This window comes from Amphibalanus amphitrite, unplaced genomic scaffold (assembly GCF_019059575.1).
Source record: "Amphibalanus amphitrite isolate SeventyFive unplaced genomic scaffold, NRLGWU_Aamphi_draft 000465F_arrow, whole genome shotgun sequence".
Taxonomy (NCBI): Eukaryota; Metazoa; Arthropoda; class Thecostraca; order Balanomorpha; family Balanidae; genus Amphibalanus; species Amphibalanus amphitrite.
The window spans coordinates 196,218-210,827 of NW_024881959.1; the positions used below are offsets into that span (position 1 = coordinate 196,218).

Genomic DNA, 14,610 nt, shown 5'->3' on the forward strand with positions numbered 1-14,610 from the left:
GAAAAGATACCGTCGTGAGAGACATCCGGGTTGCAATATCATCCCCGTAATAAAACACCACTGGCAATAACTTTTGGTCTTATGACGGCAGCAATTTGTTTTGCTCATGTCGCTCTCCCAGCCATGTCCATTTTTCGCGTCCCTGGTTCTTTTCTCGGTGCCGCGCGCGTCAGTCGGTGACGGAGCGTCTCCGCCGAATGCACCCACACCGTTTTCTGCGACGCTGGCCCGCCCTGGATCCCGCCTTCCGCCTCCAGTGACAAAGGCACCCATCATGCTGCCCGTCTCCCGCAGAGTGACAAAGGGATGTCCGGCTCCAGAGGCGCTAATGCCTGCCGCCGGACGGACCCCGCCTCCCCCCTGCCTCCTCCCCCTCCTCCCGATCCCTCCCCTCCCACTCTAACCCCCCGACTGTCCCGCTAGTCGGGCCGCCCCGACCGGAAACTTTACAGCGAGTTGAGCCAGTTTCAGTTTTTAGTTGGCATGCCAGAGCCCAGAGCTTCCCACTTTTCTTCGTTGCTAAAAGGATATCAGTCAAAAGTCGAGACACAGTGACAAACTTTTGTCAAGGTTGCAGAACGGTACTACAGCGACAAATGTGGAAGCTCCAAGAAATTCACTGAAGCAATACTAATATCACTGCAGCATCGGAATTCTACCTTCCATCGGAATGTAGAATCATACTTTGATATGAAATATAGTCTTAGTACACACACTGAACTAGAACAATTTACGTGACGCTCTGCCTTTGAGCCATGATAGCTAGGAATTTGCATACGTACTGCTATTTATGTGACTTTTTTATCAAGTCCCCCATGCCCATTGATGGCATTCTGAGTAAACTAAGCTAAGCTATTTTAAAACATATCTACATATGTGGATTGTAGGATTGTTCATCATCGTTTATGCATTAGCTTACTTTACATCGTATTTTGCCCTCACAATTCATCAGAAGTTAGAATGTGAAAGGGCCGAAGAGGATAAGATACAGAAAGAGCGGGAGAGTGTGTCATGGCAGTGCGGCTCGAATACAGTGATATATTGGAGTGGCTGTACTGCCAATTAAGCTCGCAATTTGTTCTCGTGCTGAACTCTGATGAACGAGCGCACGTGTTCCTCGGTTAATTGGCGGGTAGATCATCAGCACTGAAATTGGTGGAAAATAGCGAACTAAAAGCATTAAATCGGAACACATTTCTTCTGCACCGAAGTTTTTTTTTTTTGCTGAATGTAGATGCTCCATTCCTGGCGACCATTGCGATGTGTTGCAATGGTCAATAACAATGGCGCTCTTCAAAAAACGCCATGTATGTATTGTCTTGACACTTGGCAAGCTTAACATTTTGTTAACCCGCGCGGGGCTGGGGGGGTAAATTTTACCCCCCCTCGCGAATTTTTGCAATATCTCAAAAACGGCGGCGCGCAGCGCCGCCAAACTTTCAGTACCTTTTCTTACATCAATTTGACACGTTCCCTGAAAATTTGAGCGAAATCCGTCGGAAATTTTTTGAGAAATTGACGTATTAGTGACGTCATGTTCGCCATTTTCGCCTCAAAAACGGCAAAAGTTCAAACGCCGCTAACATCTTCATTTTTAAAGGAATCAAGACGTAACAAAAAAGGATATACGTAATTCTACTTTGTCTATCAAATGGCTATCTCGGATTTTTGAAAATTTTGCATTTTGGCCCAATTTTTTTCAAAAAACTGACTTTTTTGGGAAAATAGCTATTAAATCCAAAATTTTGAGTGTATCGAAAAAACCGGAATATATGTCAGAGAAGTGGTCTATGTGTACCTACATACCAAGTTTTAGAAGAATCGGTTCAAAAATGTGGGAGTTATTCAAAATTGTATGACGTCACGACACACACAAATTTCGAAAAAATGACTTTTTTGGAAGTTCTAGACCTCGTACGGAAACAAAAATAGCACCATTCGATTCGCCGTGAAAAACTGCATCAGATAGACACCTTTTTAGGCATTAACAACCAACTTCAAAATTTGACCTCACTTGACCTGACCTTGACCTGACCTCGACCTGAACTTCATCCAGAGGTGGTCCATATCACTTATTGAGTGTGCCTATTGAATTCTATGAGTAAAATGACCCATAAAACATGTGTCGCACTTGCCCTTTTCTATATTTTGTTTTTGGTGACCTGACCTGACCTGACCTGACCTTGACCTTGACCTCTGAATGATATTGTATGCAACGAATATTGTCTTGGTAGCCTAAGAACACGTTTTGGGCGATCAGTCTCAGTCCATGACTTCATTCTTCGGCAACTACGGTGCAAGGCCGATACTGTAGGAACTTGCAATTTGTACCCTTGACCTGACCTTGACCTTGACCTCAAACTTAAAATTAAGTACATGTTTTTAGTTGTTCGTGATGAGATCTTTCGATTGGCGTTTGAATTTTCCAAATCGGACCATTAGTTCGGGAGATAACAGGGGGGGTAAAATTTACCCCCCCCCCCCCCAGCCCCGCGCGTTCGGCTGGAGACCCCAGCCCCGCGCGGGTTAAGCGACAAATATTGCAACATTGCTTTCTGTGGCTTTCTCTAAATAGCATAATGCAGGACCACTGGCTTACGTAAAATGTGCTACGAACCAGCGAGCGCACAGTATTTCAGCCTAGTCCAGTCACGGCTTGGGTCAGCTCAATACATTCCACCGAAACCGGGCCATATTAGTCAGACCATTGCAGCTGGCGCAGTCTAGTCCCGTCTTTGTTCAGTGCAGCTTCAGCTCCAGGCTAGCTCGGCCCATACGTCCCGCCCAATTCCACTCGCAGCACAGTTGCGAGCGCTGATCGGCTGTCACCCATGCGAGATGGCCTTCCTCCAGTGCTGCAGCTGCGTATTGCGTAAAGTGCAGTCAGCAGGCGAGCCAAAACGGACGATTCAAACTGATTAAACCGGAGTGCGACCTATGCACCCGAAACGAACGGGCCACGAACAAAGACACTTCTACCTATACCCTAAGTCAGTATTGGGTTAAGCCAGGTAACATGAAGATCGAACAAAGCGGGCTAGCTAACACAAGCAAGCCATTCTTGCTGATACGCATAAGCAGCCCAAGCAATACATGCTACATAAGTCGATACGCTAAATTGACCGCAAATTGGTGGTGCAATGGCGTTTACACTTCTATCTTATAAATGTAAGTGCTACGAATATATTGACGAATTAACGGAACCGAAGCCAAAGCTAAGCAGAGCTTGTTGCGTAGGACTCGAGCGAGCCCTATACCGTCCGATCGCGTAATTTCGGGTAACGTGAAAATTTACTGAAGTGCCAAAGCTAGGCGTGCCCACTGCCCATCAAACCCATGCTCAGCCCGTCCGACTCAATGGCTGCGGCAGCTCCCACCAGCCTGCAGACCATTCCCGTCAGGAGTCTCATAACATCGAGCGCCGGAGCGACTCGAACCCGGAATGTCACTACCGGGAGTCCAACGCTCTGGTAGCTGAGCTACAGGACATTCTATGAATAAGTTGGTCGGGTTGTAGCTCGAATCAATGATGTGAACATGTTCGTGGAATCAGTTTGACTAAAGCGGCAGACGTCTGGCGCCGGTTTGTAGTCAGCTTTATTGTTGTTTTCTGAATGGAAGTCCTAAAACGTCATCGCAGCATCACTCATTCTTCACGTTCTTTGAGAATTTCTGGAACAAACTCGGCTGAATATCTCGTTTGAATGCATTAGGTTTACTGCAAAGGAAATCATCTACGGCGGGGTCAGTATCAAAAGAAATAAAGCTGTCAGGCCATCAGACAAGCGACTCGTATAAAAAAACATCTATCTTGGGCATAACACTGCGATAAGCCGACCGTAAGGAAATTATGCGGAAGGCACGCTAGTGGAAAATAATGGATGAAATAAATGCATTTATGAGTTCCTGTTCTGCTTTTGGTCACGAGTTCCCACATTCTTGTTCAATTAAGGTGTTTTACCATACCTTAATTTGTACGTTTTTTCATTTTCGCCTGATGTTCTCGGCTTTGTTTTCGTTACGGAGGTCTGCCGCAGCCCGTTTCGAATAGCGTCTCTCATTACGGTTGTGATTTCTCTGTGGCCGCGGTCCGGGCTGGTTCCGGCGCTGTGTCAGCTCGACACGCACCCAGTCTGATTTCTGAGCCGGCTAGTCGGCGACTCGGGCCTGTTTGGCATGCGGACGGCGCCGCGTCTCCTCCGCGGCAGCCGGAAGCCGGCGCTCCGCGGCCTGCGGATAACATTGGGACAAATGTGGGGCACGAAGAAATACGGAATGTCACTGCACTGCGCCATGTGCAAAAAGGTCACCACTACCAGGGGCATGATCAGGAGGTGATGTGATACAATTACGTTTTTATTTCTTTGGAACGTCGACTTATCTAATTTTTTATTCAGGAAATGTTATGCATATCGCATACTCTATAAACCAGAAATATGTGTTCGTAAGAACCGTTATCTAAAATAAGGTTTTCGAAGACGCGTACACACAAATTTACTCCAAACCTGCCTTCAAAACATCTGCTATATAGATTGCCCCCATACAGTCACGTCCGCGATTGCGTTTGGAGCTAGCATTTCTGTCACAGCGCGCGCAGATTTCATTTTACCACGGAGATGACGCTATACATAATAAAGGGCATCTGGTCGGTGGCGGAACGCACGTTTACTGCTACTGGAGCACGCGTGGGCGGCGCGTAGCAGAGCGCGTGGCAGGGCGCGTGGCAGAGTGTCTGTAAGGGAGCCCACTGTTTGTGGCCGGTGTGGGAAGTTGGCTGATTGACTTGGCCCTGATGAGCCTCGAGCTGGTGACGGCAAACACTCCAGGCTGAGGATCCCCCACTATGGAGCTTCCCAGCCCCCAGACCTTCTGCCGAGCTACCCTCCTCCCCTCCCCAGCGCGGGCGCGGTGTGGAAGAGCTTACCCAGCCTCGGCGCTGGGCCCCCGTTACCGACTCGGTAATTGGGCGAACACAGATCAATGGTGGCACCAGCAAACAGAGCTCGGAATCCGTCGCAATCCATTGCAGCTGTCGAGGAGCCGCCGAATTAACAGCCCGGGAACAAGTGGGAGTGTCAGTAGCAGCAGCGGCCGTGTAGCACCGCTTCCGCGCCCGAGCAGACAGACATACAGACGGCTGGCTTTATCGATGCTGAGACAGGCAACGAATGGGGTCGGTTCTCGTGTCCCGATTCGTGCGCAAACACATTGGACGAATCGCCGTCTCAGGTCGTTACACTGTCTGCAATACAGGGGTTATAAGGGCCATGAACGGTGGGCATAGAGAGACCCTTTGATATATTCCGCAGTGCCTATAATACTATATAAATAATATCATACAGCTATCATGATTAAGCGCGGGTGCCAGTTAGTCTAAAGATTAAATAAACTCAGGGTCTGGCTATCTTCAGACCTCATTAATGCACACTGCTCCCGCATGTTAAATGTGCAAACTTTACACCGTTCTGAGCGAATTCACGGTAATATATAACGCACCAGTTTCAAGACCGTCAAGGCATAATGGAACTTGTCAGCCATTTATCCACGACGTTCATCTATTCGGCTATTCAGAGTTAATTAATGACTGCGTGAATCGAGACACCTGAACCCGCCGCCATGTACATACAACGGCCCGTGATCAATATTTTATTAGCTATGCATAAGCATGAACGTGTGTTGGTTGATATTCGCACAAGGATTTAATTAAAGAAACAAACATCAACAATAACCCTGAAGGAGTTTTGACTCTACCGTCAGCAAGCACCTAAAACGAGTTTTGCAGGCTCCAGCCAACATTTGGTAACAGCGCGGCTTTGTACAAAGCACTCAATAATTTGTAGGAAAATATAGGTATATACAATCCCTTCAAAGTAAAGGTTCAAATAACGTCTAATGACATCGCAGCGTTTATTGCAAGCAAACAAAGTTGCAACAATTGTTTACTTGTTTTCACGACAAAACAGCGACAATAAATAACCAGACGAATGGCGCAGCGTCCGTTCACTGAGCGCTCCAACACACCTTGACCTGTCACAGTGCGACCCCCGGTAATGGGCGGCGGCCAAGCACTGTCCCGCGGGCACCGACGTCGGCTAAATACGGAGCAATGGATAAACACCTTCCGGTGACCCCGTCAGTCGCCGACGACAACCGATAACCAGCGAAAACAAACAGGGTGACAGGTGCCGTCATCGCGCGTACCGCGACGGCAGAGGTCAGGAAGGGAGGAGAGAGATCAGGGTGGGCCAGTCCGGGGTCAGGTATGAGTCCTCCTGGGAGAGAGTCCGGAGAAAAAAAGACGGCTGCTTCGGAAAAAAGAGTCAGGTGGGAAATGGCACGGGGACCACAGGGTGTTTTGGATGTAAATAATTAGGTGGGGATGGGACTGGGAAGTGGGATTTCGAAGAATTAGTGAGCTGTGGGACAATTTTTTATAGGAACGGGTGGTCCGATGTGGTCAACAAGAAAGGGAGAGAGAGAGATAGAGAGAAAGAGGGGGGAGGAGAGGAGAGAGAGAGAGAGAGAAAGAGAGAGAGAGAGAGAGAGAGAGAGAGAGAGAGAGAGAGAGAGAGAGAGAGAGAGAGAGAGAGAGAGAGAGAGAGAGAGAGAGAGAGAGAGAGAGAGATAGGGGAAAGAGAGAAAAAAGTCTAAGGGTAGGGGAAGATAAATTGATTGTGGACCCTAGCTTTATGCTTGCTATCTCAGCTTCTTGACTGACTGATGTTGCGAAATTGAGAATCTTGTAGCTCAGCCGGCAAACAATCTTCTTATCTTTAGTGGTCATGGAACATTAAACTGCAAGCCTTTCATATGTTAACTGCTGTGGGGGTACTAAAATGGCATGCTCCCAGCATAAAAAAAAACTTTTCTTTGTTTAAAAGCACCCTTTGTATCTCATCACGACAACCGGTGCCGCTTGCAGCCGAGCGTCATCCATAGCAAACGTCATCAAACTTTCTTTTTCGCAGCATCATCAGCCACGGCCCTCCAGCCCTGCCCGCGCTGCCGTCCGGGCGGCAACAAGGCGGCCTCTCATTAGTCAGAGAAAATGAGGCGGCCTTCTTATATATCCTCCTCTAAATTCGGCCCGGGACAATTCAGGACGCACCATAACCAACAGCAATATCGTCCTGAAGACCTCTGCAGGCCGCTCGTGAGCCGAAATACAGCGTCAGATTTCCAGCCGAGCCAATGCCCGAGTAAAACGGGAATCCCTTTATCGGACACAGCGCGGCTTGGGCGCTACTGAGGCCACGACAAAGTTTCTGCAAATCACTTCTATGGGAGGGCGGAGAAGTGTTAGCGCCGAGCCACAAACCTCATTCATGGCCACATGTCTCTGAGGGCCTCTCGACGATCGACACAAATCGTGCCGTTCCTCTCTGGGGAGCAGGCACGCTGTGAGAGGACCGACCCGGCCTCAGCCTCAGCTCAGCCGATTTGCCGGACTTTCTAGCTGCCCCGCAATTGTCTAGCTATCTGTCCAGCTATCTGTCCACAGTGTCCAGCTATCCGTCCAGCCATCCGTCTTCACCCATTCCACTGCCCCGTCTGCCCGTCTGTCCATCTGCCCGACCGGTCCCGCCCCGGAGCTCAGCCATCCGGCTGCGCTTCCTCACTGTCGGTGCGCTTCCTCACTCTCTGTCGCCGCTCCTCTGGCGTATCGCCGCCCCTGCGCCGATCTGCTGTCAGAGCAGGAAATGTGTGTGGACGGAGAGCCGAGCTCCCCTCTTCCCTGTCACCTTGATCGGCGTCAGCAGTTCCGATCGTGGTCTCTCTCTCACTCTCTCTCTCTCTCTCTCTCTCTCTCTCTCTCTCTCTCTCTCTCTCTCCCCTCTCTCTCTCTCTCTCTTTCTCTCTCTCTTTCTCTCTTCTCTCTTTTCTCTACATTGTCTCTTTATCGCTCTCTCTTCCCATTCTCCTATTCATCTCCATTTTACCAAAACGTTCTTTTACATGTGTTTTCTCGAAGCTCGGCATTTCAAGTGTCACTCAAACACGTATTTATAAGTGCCACCAATTTCCCTTTATCTGGACGCATATTTCTACTCCGCCGTAACGTTTCTCAGACTCCCATCTGTCAGCCGCCTATCGCCCGTCTCCTCACTTCTCGCTGGTATCGCTCGTCTCCCCGCGTCTGGCCGTATCTCAGGCCCGCGACTCCTCCCAACTCGTCTCCCAAGTGCGGCCAGTAACGTCTCAAGTTGGTCGGTTTCGACGCTCCGCGCCCGATCGGTCGCCGTCGCTGCCGACTTTACGAGCCGCCGTCGCGACCGCAGAGATCGTCGATACGCGCTGGAGGGCCGGCCGGCCAGTGCCAGCGGCTGTCGAATGACCAAAGATGGAGAGGAGGGAAGTGAATGTGGGTAGAGAGGGCCGCATGATGACCCGGAGACGGCCAGGGCGCGCCGTCACAGGGATGTCAGGGCTGATGGACGGGAGGGACGGACCGACGCGCAATCCTAGACGGGAGTGCGGTCATAAAAAGTATACGACGCACAGCGTCGGCATTTGTGGGCGCGATAGGCGTATCGAGTGTGGGTGGGGATAGATTGAGATCATTTAGTGGTTTGTAGAGGCCTCTCAGACTTGCTTGGAAAATAAACTGAAAAGATATTGTGATTGATGTTCAGAAGAGACGATAAACATCCCTAGCTGAAAGAATCGCGGCCAATCAGACATTGATTTTCCGCTCGATGATTGTTTCTCTGATGTTCTGCCTCGACAAGCGACTGCAATATCATTAAGCACCGCACACCGGCGCCTGTATCGTTTAACATCATCAATCGGTAATGATTGCGCCGTAACTACACGGCCTCATCAAACACACGTCAATAAAGGGACTAGTACAATGCCCACAGTCAGGAACTGAGACTGAACACAGTGATTGGACGCTCATGTCATCAATCAACAGCACTGCAATCACGTGGACTGGAAATTCATCGGAATGAAATGCCAGAAAACGGTAGTGGACGATCTATAGAGGAAGTTGACTGGGTAGGGCTTGCATACCGGATTCGAGCGGCCAAACGGATCGAAGGGCTACGCTAAATACGAACCACTAAACAGGTAGGTTAATACGAGCAGGAAAACCATGTGTCTAAGCAGTCAGTCTGATGGATCATTTTGATCTGCATGACTTTGAAACCGAATCGATTTTAGGCGTGTCAGCATCACTCTTTGCATTAATTCTGTTCTAGCTTCATGAGAAGCTGGACAATGCACATTGCTATGGCATCAGGAAGATTATAGTCCGTTACTCCAAGAGGCAAGACAAAAAACAAAATCGCTATCCCATATGCAATCACAACCCTGTGGGGATTGAACCTTGTAAGATTCGATCGTGACTGATCTAAAAACGCTGAACATATTCGCAGGTCAGGCCATGACAAATGACATCGGTCGACTCCAGGAAATCGCTTCAGACACGTAAAACGTAAAAGAACGGCACGTAAAAGGTGTTACTATTCACAGTGCAGAACGTTTTTTGGAGTGCATCATGGCAGAACGTTTCGCAAACAATCTCAGCTCAGGGCGGCCCCGCGATGGTCACCTCACTCTCAGCCGCTACTTGAGACCTCGCCACCCACCTGACAGGCCATGGTCTGTCTTATTCAATAGCATGTCGCGGCCGGTGCTGTAAGCGCACCATGGGGGACCGGGGGGGGAGGGGGGAGGGTGGCCGTCGTGGAACGTGGCGACGGCACCGGAGGCGCCGACGTCGGTCTAGCCGTGCCATCGACCCCGCCGTGGAACAATTGGCCGACCCGACACAAAAAAAAAACGAAAGAAATTGGCTGTAATGCATCGGTCTGAACTGTGGAAGTCGTCCTCCGAACAGCTACTTAAACACTGCTGAAGCCAGTGCCGATACTAGTCAGAGAGAGTTTCGACGAGGTGTGAGACTTTGATGCATGGCACGAACGTTACAGATGGGTGGCCTCAATATTCAGGAATAGGGGCACGGGGTTCGGGTGACGGGGAGGGGTGGGGTATGACGTGTGCGACACAGAAACCTGCCAGCTTGCAGCACGGGTCAATAAACTTCATGCTACCCGGTAAACAGCATGAATGCCACCCAGGCCGCTGCCGTGCACACAATGGCACAGTTTGATGCCCGTCTTTTCTTGGTAATAATAGACCATGGCTGGCCGCTGGCACACTGGCATAGAACCGGTGACTTGTCTGGACGTCACACAACGAAAATAGCGTATCGAGACTATTACTCAGCATTCATGTTCATTGTGCAATTTGTCCTTGCATCTGTGCTCACGACTGTGACATGCGTCTAATTTGGATCGCACTTGAATATGACACAAATTGTTCACGTCTCCTTATAATCACCTTAAAGGTAGTGTGCCACCTTTGAAAGATTTCCCATTTTATTTTTCCTAGGATAAGAAGCTTCTGTTTTTACCTAATATCGCAAAAAAAAATCAAAAATGGGCCTGGAATAGTGCCTTTTTCGCCTAAAAGTTTTTCGGTTTTTAGATATGTATAACAACTGTAGTGGGCTCACCTGCAAACAGGCGTCGGGCAACAATCGCGAATGCGGCGCACTTGTGACAATAAGCAAAGGTCATTATAGTGTTACGACCATACGACGTACGGGAATGAGTTATCAGCTGTCTAATCGTAGACAACACAATGTCGAGCCTTAAACTGTAAGCCCGTATTGGTATTGTTTCTTTTATTTGGCTGTCGAACATTATTTATGGTTTGAAATATGATTTTATGTAAAATAATTGATATGAAAAAGCCGTCTTATAAGTTATGACCCCATTTCACCACACGCAAGTGGCAGAAATGACAATGATCAGCTGACGCATTTTTCTTGGCCGAAGTCAGAGCGCGCGGCCCGACGCACCACGCGTATTTGGAAATTCCGACCTCGACGAGCATCAGAAGCCACCTAACAGGCGTGTTCGAAACCGCAGGAGATGATGATGAACGGGTTTATCGAAACTTGATTGGATGAGCATATCGGTAATAGCGATTTCAGTGTGTGCATTTATTGTTCATAGTGGTGTGAAATGTGGTTGGGGTACGACCGACAACCCGTCGGGGCGAATTTCGCACTGGGGTACTCAAAATTTGAAGAATTTAAGACGTTTCCATGAGTTTTGAAGGTATGGATAAGTTCTAAAAATCCGGTTCTCCTTATCTGGGCCATTAACTCCATACGGTCCAAGAAAGCTGGCACACTACCTTTAACATGACATCTGAAACAGTGGGCCTTACCGAAAAGCACAATGCCGACAAGAATGCAACCAAAATCCTCAGCATATCGCGTCCGCCTTGCCGTCCTAACCGTACAGCATACTTTCCTTACTAGTTCGCAGGATAAGTGGCGGGGCAGAGTCTGGTGGCACCTCAGATGTGTATCGACCTGCCATGCCTGCTGGCTGACCGCGCGCGGGGCACACGGGGCTAGGCATTGATCGCTGCTGGGGTGAGGGTCATTACTTTGGTCACGCGGAGCCGGGGCAGTGGTGACCGGGGCGCGCTGTAAACCACCCCTCCCCTCACCCCTGCCCCTCGATACATCGGGGGAAAATGTGTCACACTTGCGGTGATCGTTAGACATTGACCTAGTGAGCGGTAGGGGTGACGCTATGTAGTGTGTCTAAGCGGATGAGATTATGAATCGCAATGCGCAGGCGAAGCACATTTAGGTAGTTAGCAACCAGGATGACGTAGACCGAATTGAATTCAAGTAAACATCATGTAAGTAGCATCAGCATAAATCGCTCTCCTCATCATCGAATTTCGAAGCACACAGGAGGCGCCAAACAGCCAGCAAAATGAGGCACATCACCGGCGCGCCGACTGTCACTGCAGCCATCAACTACCCAGCCGTCAATTAATGCGCGCCGTCATATGCCATAAAGCCAGTGGGCCTATTACCCGATATCTGTAGCGGCCATCGGAAACCGCTCACCCAGCAATATGAATGCGGCCACCCGGCGCCCAAAGCGGTGGGGAGTTCCAATAGATCGAGCGGTGCCATCCGCTCAGTCGTTTTGGATTAGTCCGGCGCACACTGAAAGGATAGCCGGTGGCCGGTGTGGGAGTGGAATTCCTATCTGGCGCGCACCGGCTGGGGAAGCGCCGCCGACGCACTTCCATGGCGCAGGAACGGGGGAACAGAGTTAATTAAATTGAACAAATCCCTGCGGAAAACTATTGCAGAAAAGTTTACTGGGTTATTCAATTGAAGTCGCTCGATGTTCTAACCAAAGTAACATAACTGTTGTCATACATGCGAACAATTTAACAAGAATAAACAAATTATGTTTTCTATTGTAATTGAGTTATCGTACGCAATAGAGATGTCAATCGGATACCAACTTTTTGGTATACCGATACCAAACCGATACCAACTTGGTATTTGGTATTTCAATCCTAGTGTAATCGGTATTTTGTTGGTATCATGAGCCCTCATTAATGTATAAGAGGCTAAAAAATTGGTAAAAAGTTGGTATTTTCATTATGATTCCAAATTGGTTTGGTTTCGGTATTTTCACACGGTTTTGGTTGGTATTTGGTTTGGTATCGGTATTCCGATTTCCCGTAACTGACATCACTAGTACGCAACTGTGGATATGTATAATTTCTCAGTGAATTTCTAGCTCGGTAATCGCCAAGCTCAATTAAGTGTTCGCAGCATAAGCATTTTCCAATTTTCCACTTACAAAGGAAATTAGCAACTTACTCTGAGCCAAGCAGTGTAAAAAAGTTTTTATTTCACAAAACAGCTGATTATAAGTTTAATAAAATATTTGAACTGGTTGTACAAGGAAAGCAAGAGGTTCAAGCAGTAGGTATTCCCAACTCGTATGAGGCCGACACAGTAGCAACAACTTCGTGGTTTACCTATATAGATCTTGTATCTTTACTAAAACACAATTTTTTTAAACGACGCATTTTTGCGCGCGTTTCGAGCTCGTCGCATTTCACTGAGGCATAAATCATCGCTCTGCATTCTTCGTTGTTTATTTTCTCCCGAACGTCAGTTTTTCCTAGATGAAAATATTCGCCCGCCTCAAGTTTCAGAATTCAGCCCACTATTTGAGTCTTTTGTCATCGTATTTCCTTTTTGTAAATCAAAGGACGATCTATCGATAACCCAAGCAAAAGTCTCAGGCTGAAACGCTCGGCCAAAATGTTATCGGAATTGTGTGACAAATGACAATGCATCACAATATGTACGCTTACAGCTGATAATTTTAGAAGCGTAAATATGACTTAGGAGATTTTCAAATGTCTGTTAGTTGTTTTATCGTGAAGAAATGGAGCAAGCCAATGCATGCAGCCGTGAAACGCTTTACATCCTATTCGTAAAATGAGAATAATTTTACGAGTGATAATATGAAAATGGAAGATGGCATGGGTATACAAGTGAACAAATTTCACAAAATATGTAGCGCATCAAAGCGAAATGTATACCCTCATCCATTTTTCCAGCTTCGCAAAAATGATAAGATATTCAAAAGTTCAATTTATAATAAGTTCCGTAGTTGCGTAGAAGTAGGGCATCTAGACGGTGGTAAAAAGCCGGGTTCGATATGTTCCAGCACTTGATAATATACGGGAGGGAATTGCGGGAATTCAACATATTCACTCATTTTAATTCAATTATAAATGCAAAACTAGGTATACAAGCCTTTAACATTTGCTACCAAGTGGGGATTGACTAGGGTTATCTCAGGGGAAATCGCAGAGGTCTTGGGCGACCCCAGTCACAATTTTACATGAAAAATGCCCGAGTTGTAGTCCTACCTCATCCTGTTGTTGCATGTCGGCTGCAGTGTTCTTCTTCGCCGCGGTCCGATCAGGGACAGTCATGAATCACTGGACCCACGATGGCACCCGAGAACCCTTGTTAGGATTCCGGGGAAACCTGTGCTGCGACGCCGGAGCAGATCGGCACAAAACTGCAGTACAACTTGCACCAGGTTCAAGGCACCACTCTCAGTCACTCGAATCCGCAGAGCAATGGATCAGCGACACTACAGACTTCGAACAAGATTAGTCCATGAAACGTCTTTGATGCCGACTGTAATCACCACAGCTCAAGTCACCATTCAATCAGTCGATCAGAGCTAATCACGAGATGTCAGTTCAGCAGTCGCTAAACACTGGTTGTGCCTTTCCGAACCGTCACTGTATCCAACCGGGGTTAGCTTCTGTCCGAAGTGTCAATGTTCAATCAGCGACGGTCCAGACAAGCCACAGTAATCGAAGATTCAGCCCTTCAAAATCCTCCGATCAGCTCCAGTCTTTCTCCAGTCAACCGCAGTTTTCTAAGCAGTCACTGCCCTCGGACATTCAGTCCGTTCTCCCTTTCTCTCCTCCTCTCTCCCTTCCTCTACTCTCCGACCACGGTCCACCGCGCCGGTCCGGTCAGGTCAGGTCAGGTCAGGCCCGGTCCGGTCGGGTCGGTGGTCAAAAGTCGACTGCCGTCGGCAGCAACGGAGGCCGACAGTCGAGGAGCAACAGGCCGAAAGTCATCGATCGTCGCGCGGAGCGGCCGCCGCCACCCCCGCCGCTCGGGCGCCGCGTTCAAACCGCGAGCACGTGCGCATGTGCGTACAGTGGACAGATGAA

General features: G+C 48.5%; 1 protein-coding gene across 4 annotated transcripts in view; it reads right to left on the reverse strand.

Moving 5' to 3' along the window:
- The window catches only part of LOC122391996 (dipeptidyl peptidase 4-like), a 121,710-nt gene that overhangs the window by 27,372 nt on the left and 79,728 nt on the right, over nt 1–14,610 (reverse strand). The window contains exon 1 of one of the 4 annotated variants that reach the window (XM_043386387.1): nt 13,783–13,939. The exons of the other annotated variants lie outside the window; for them this stretch is intronic. Within the exon in view, the coding sequence (XP_043242322.1) occupies nt 13,783–13,848 (66 nt within the window). The 5' untranslated portion in view covers nt 13,849–13,939. Of the gene's footprint in view, nt 1–13,782; nt 13,940–14,610 lie in introns of those variants that run through there. 4 annotated transcript variants of the gene reach the window in all.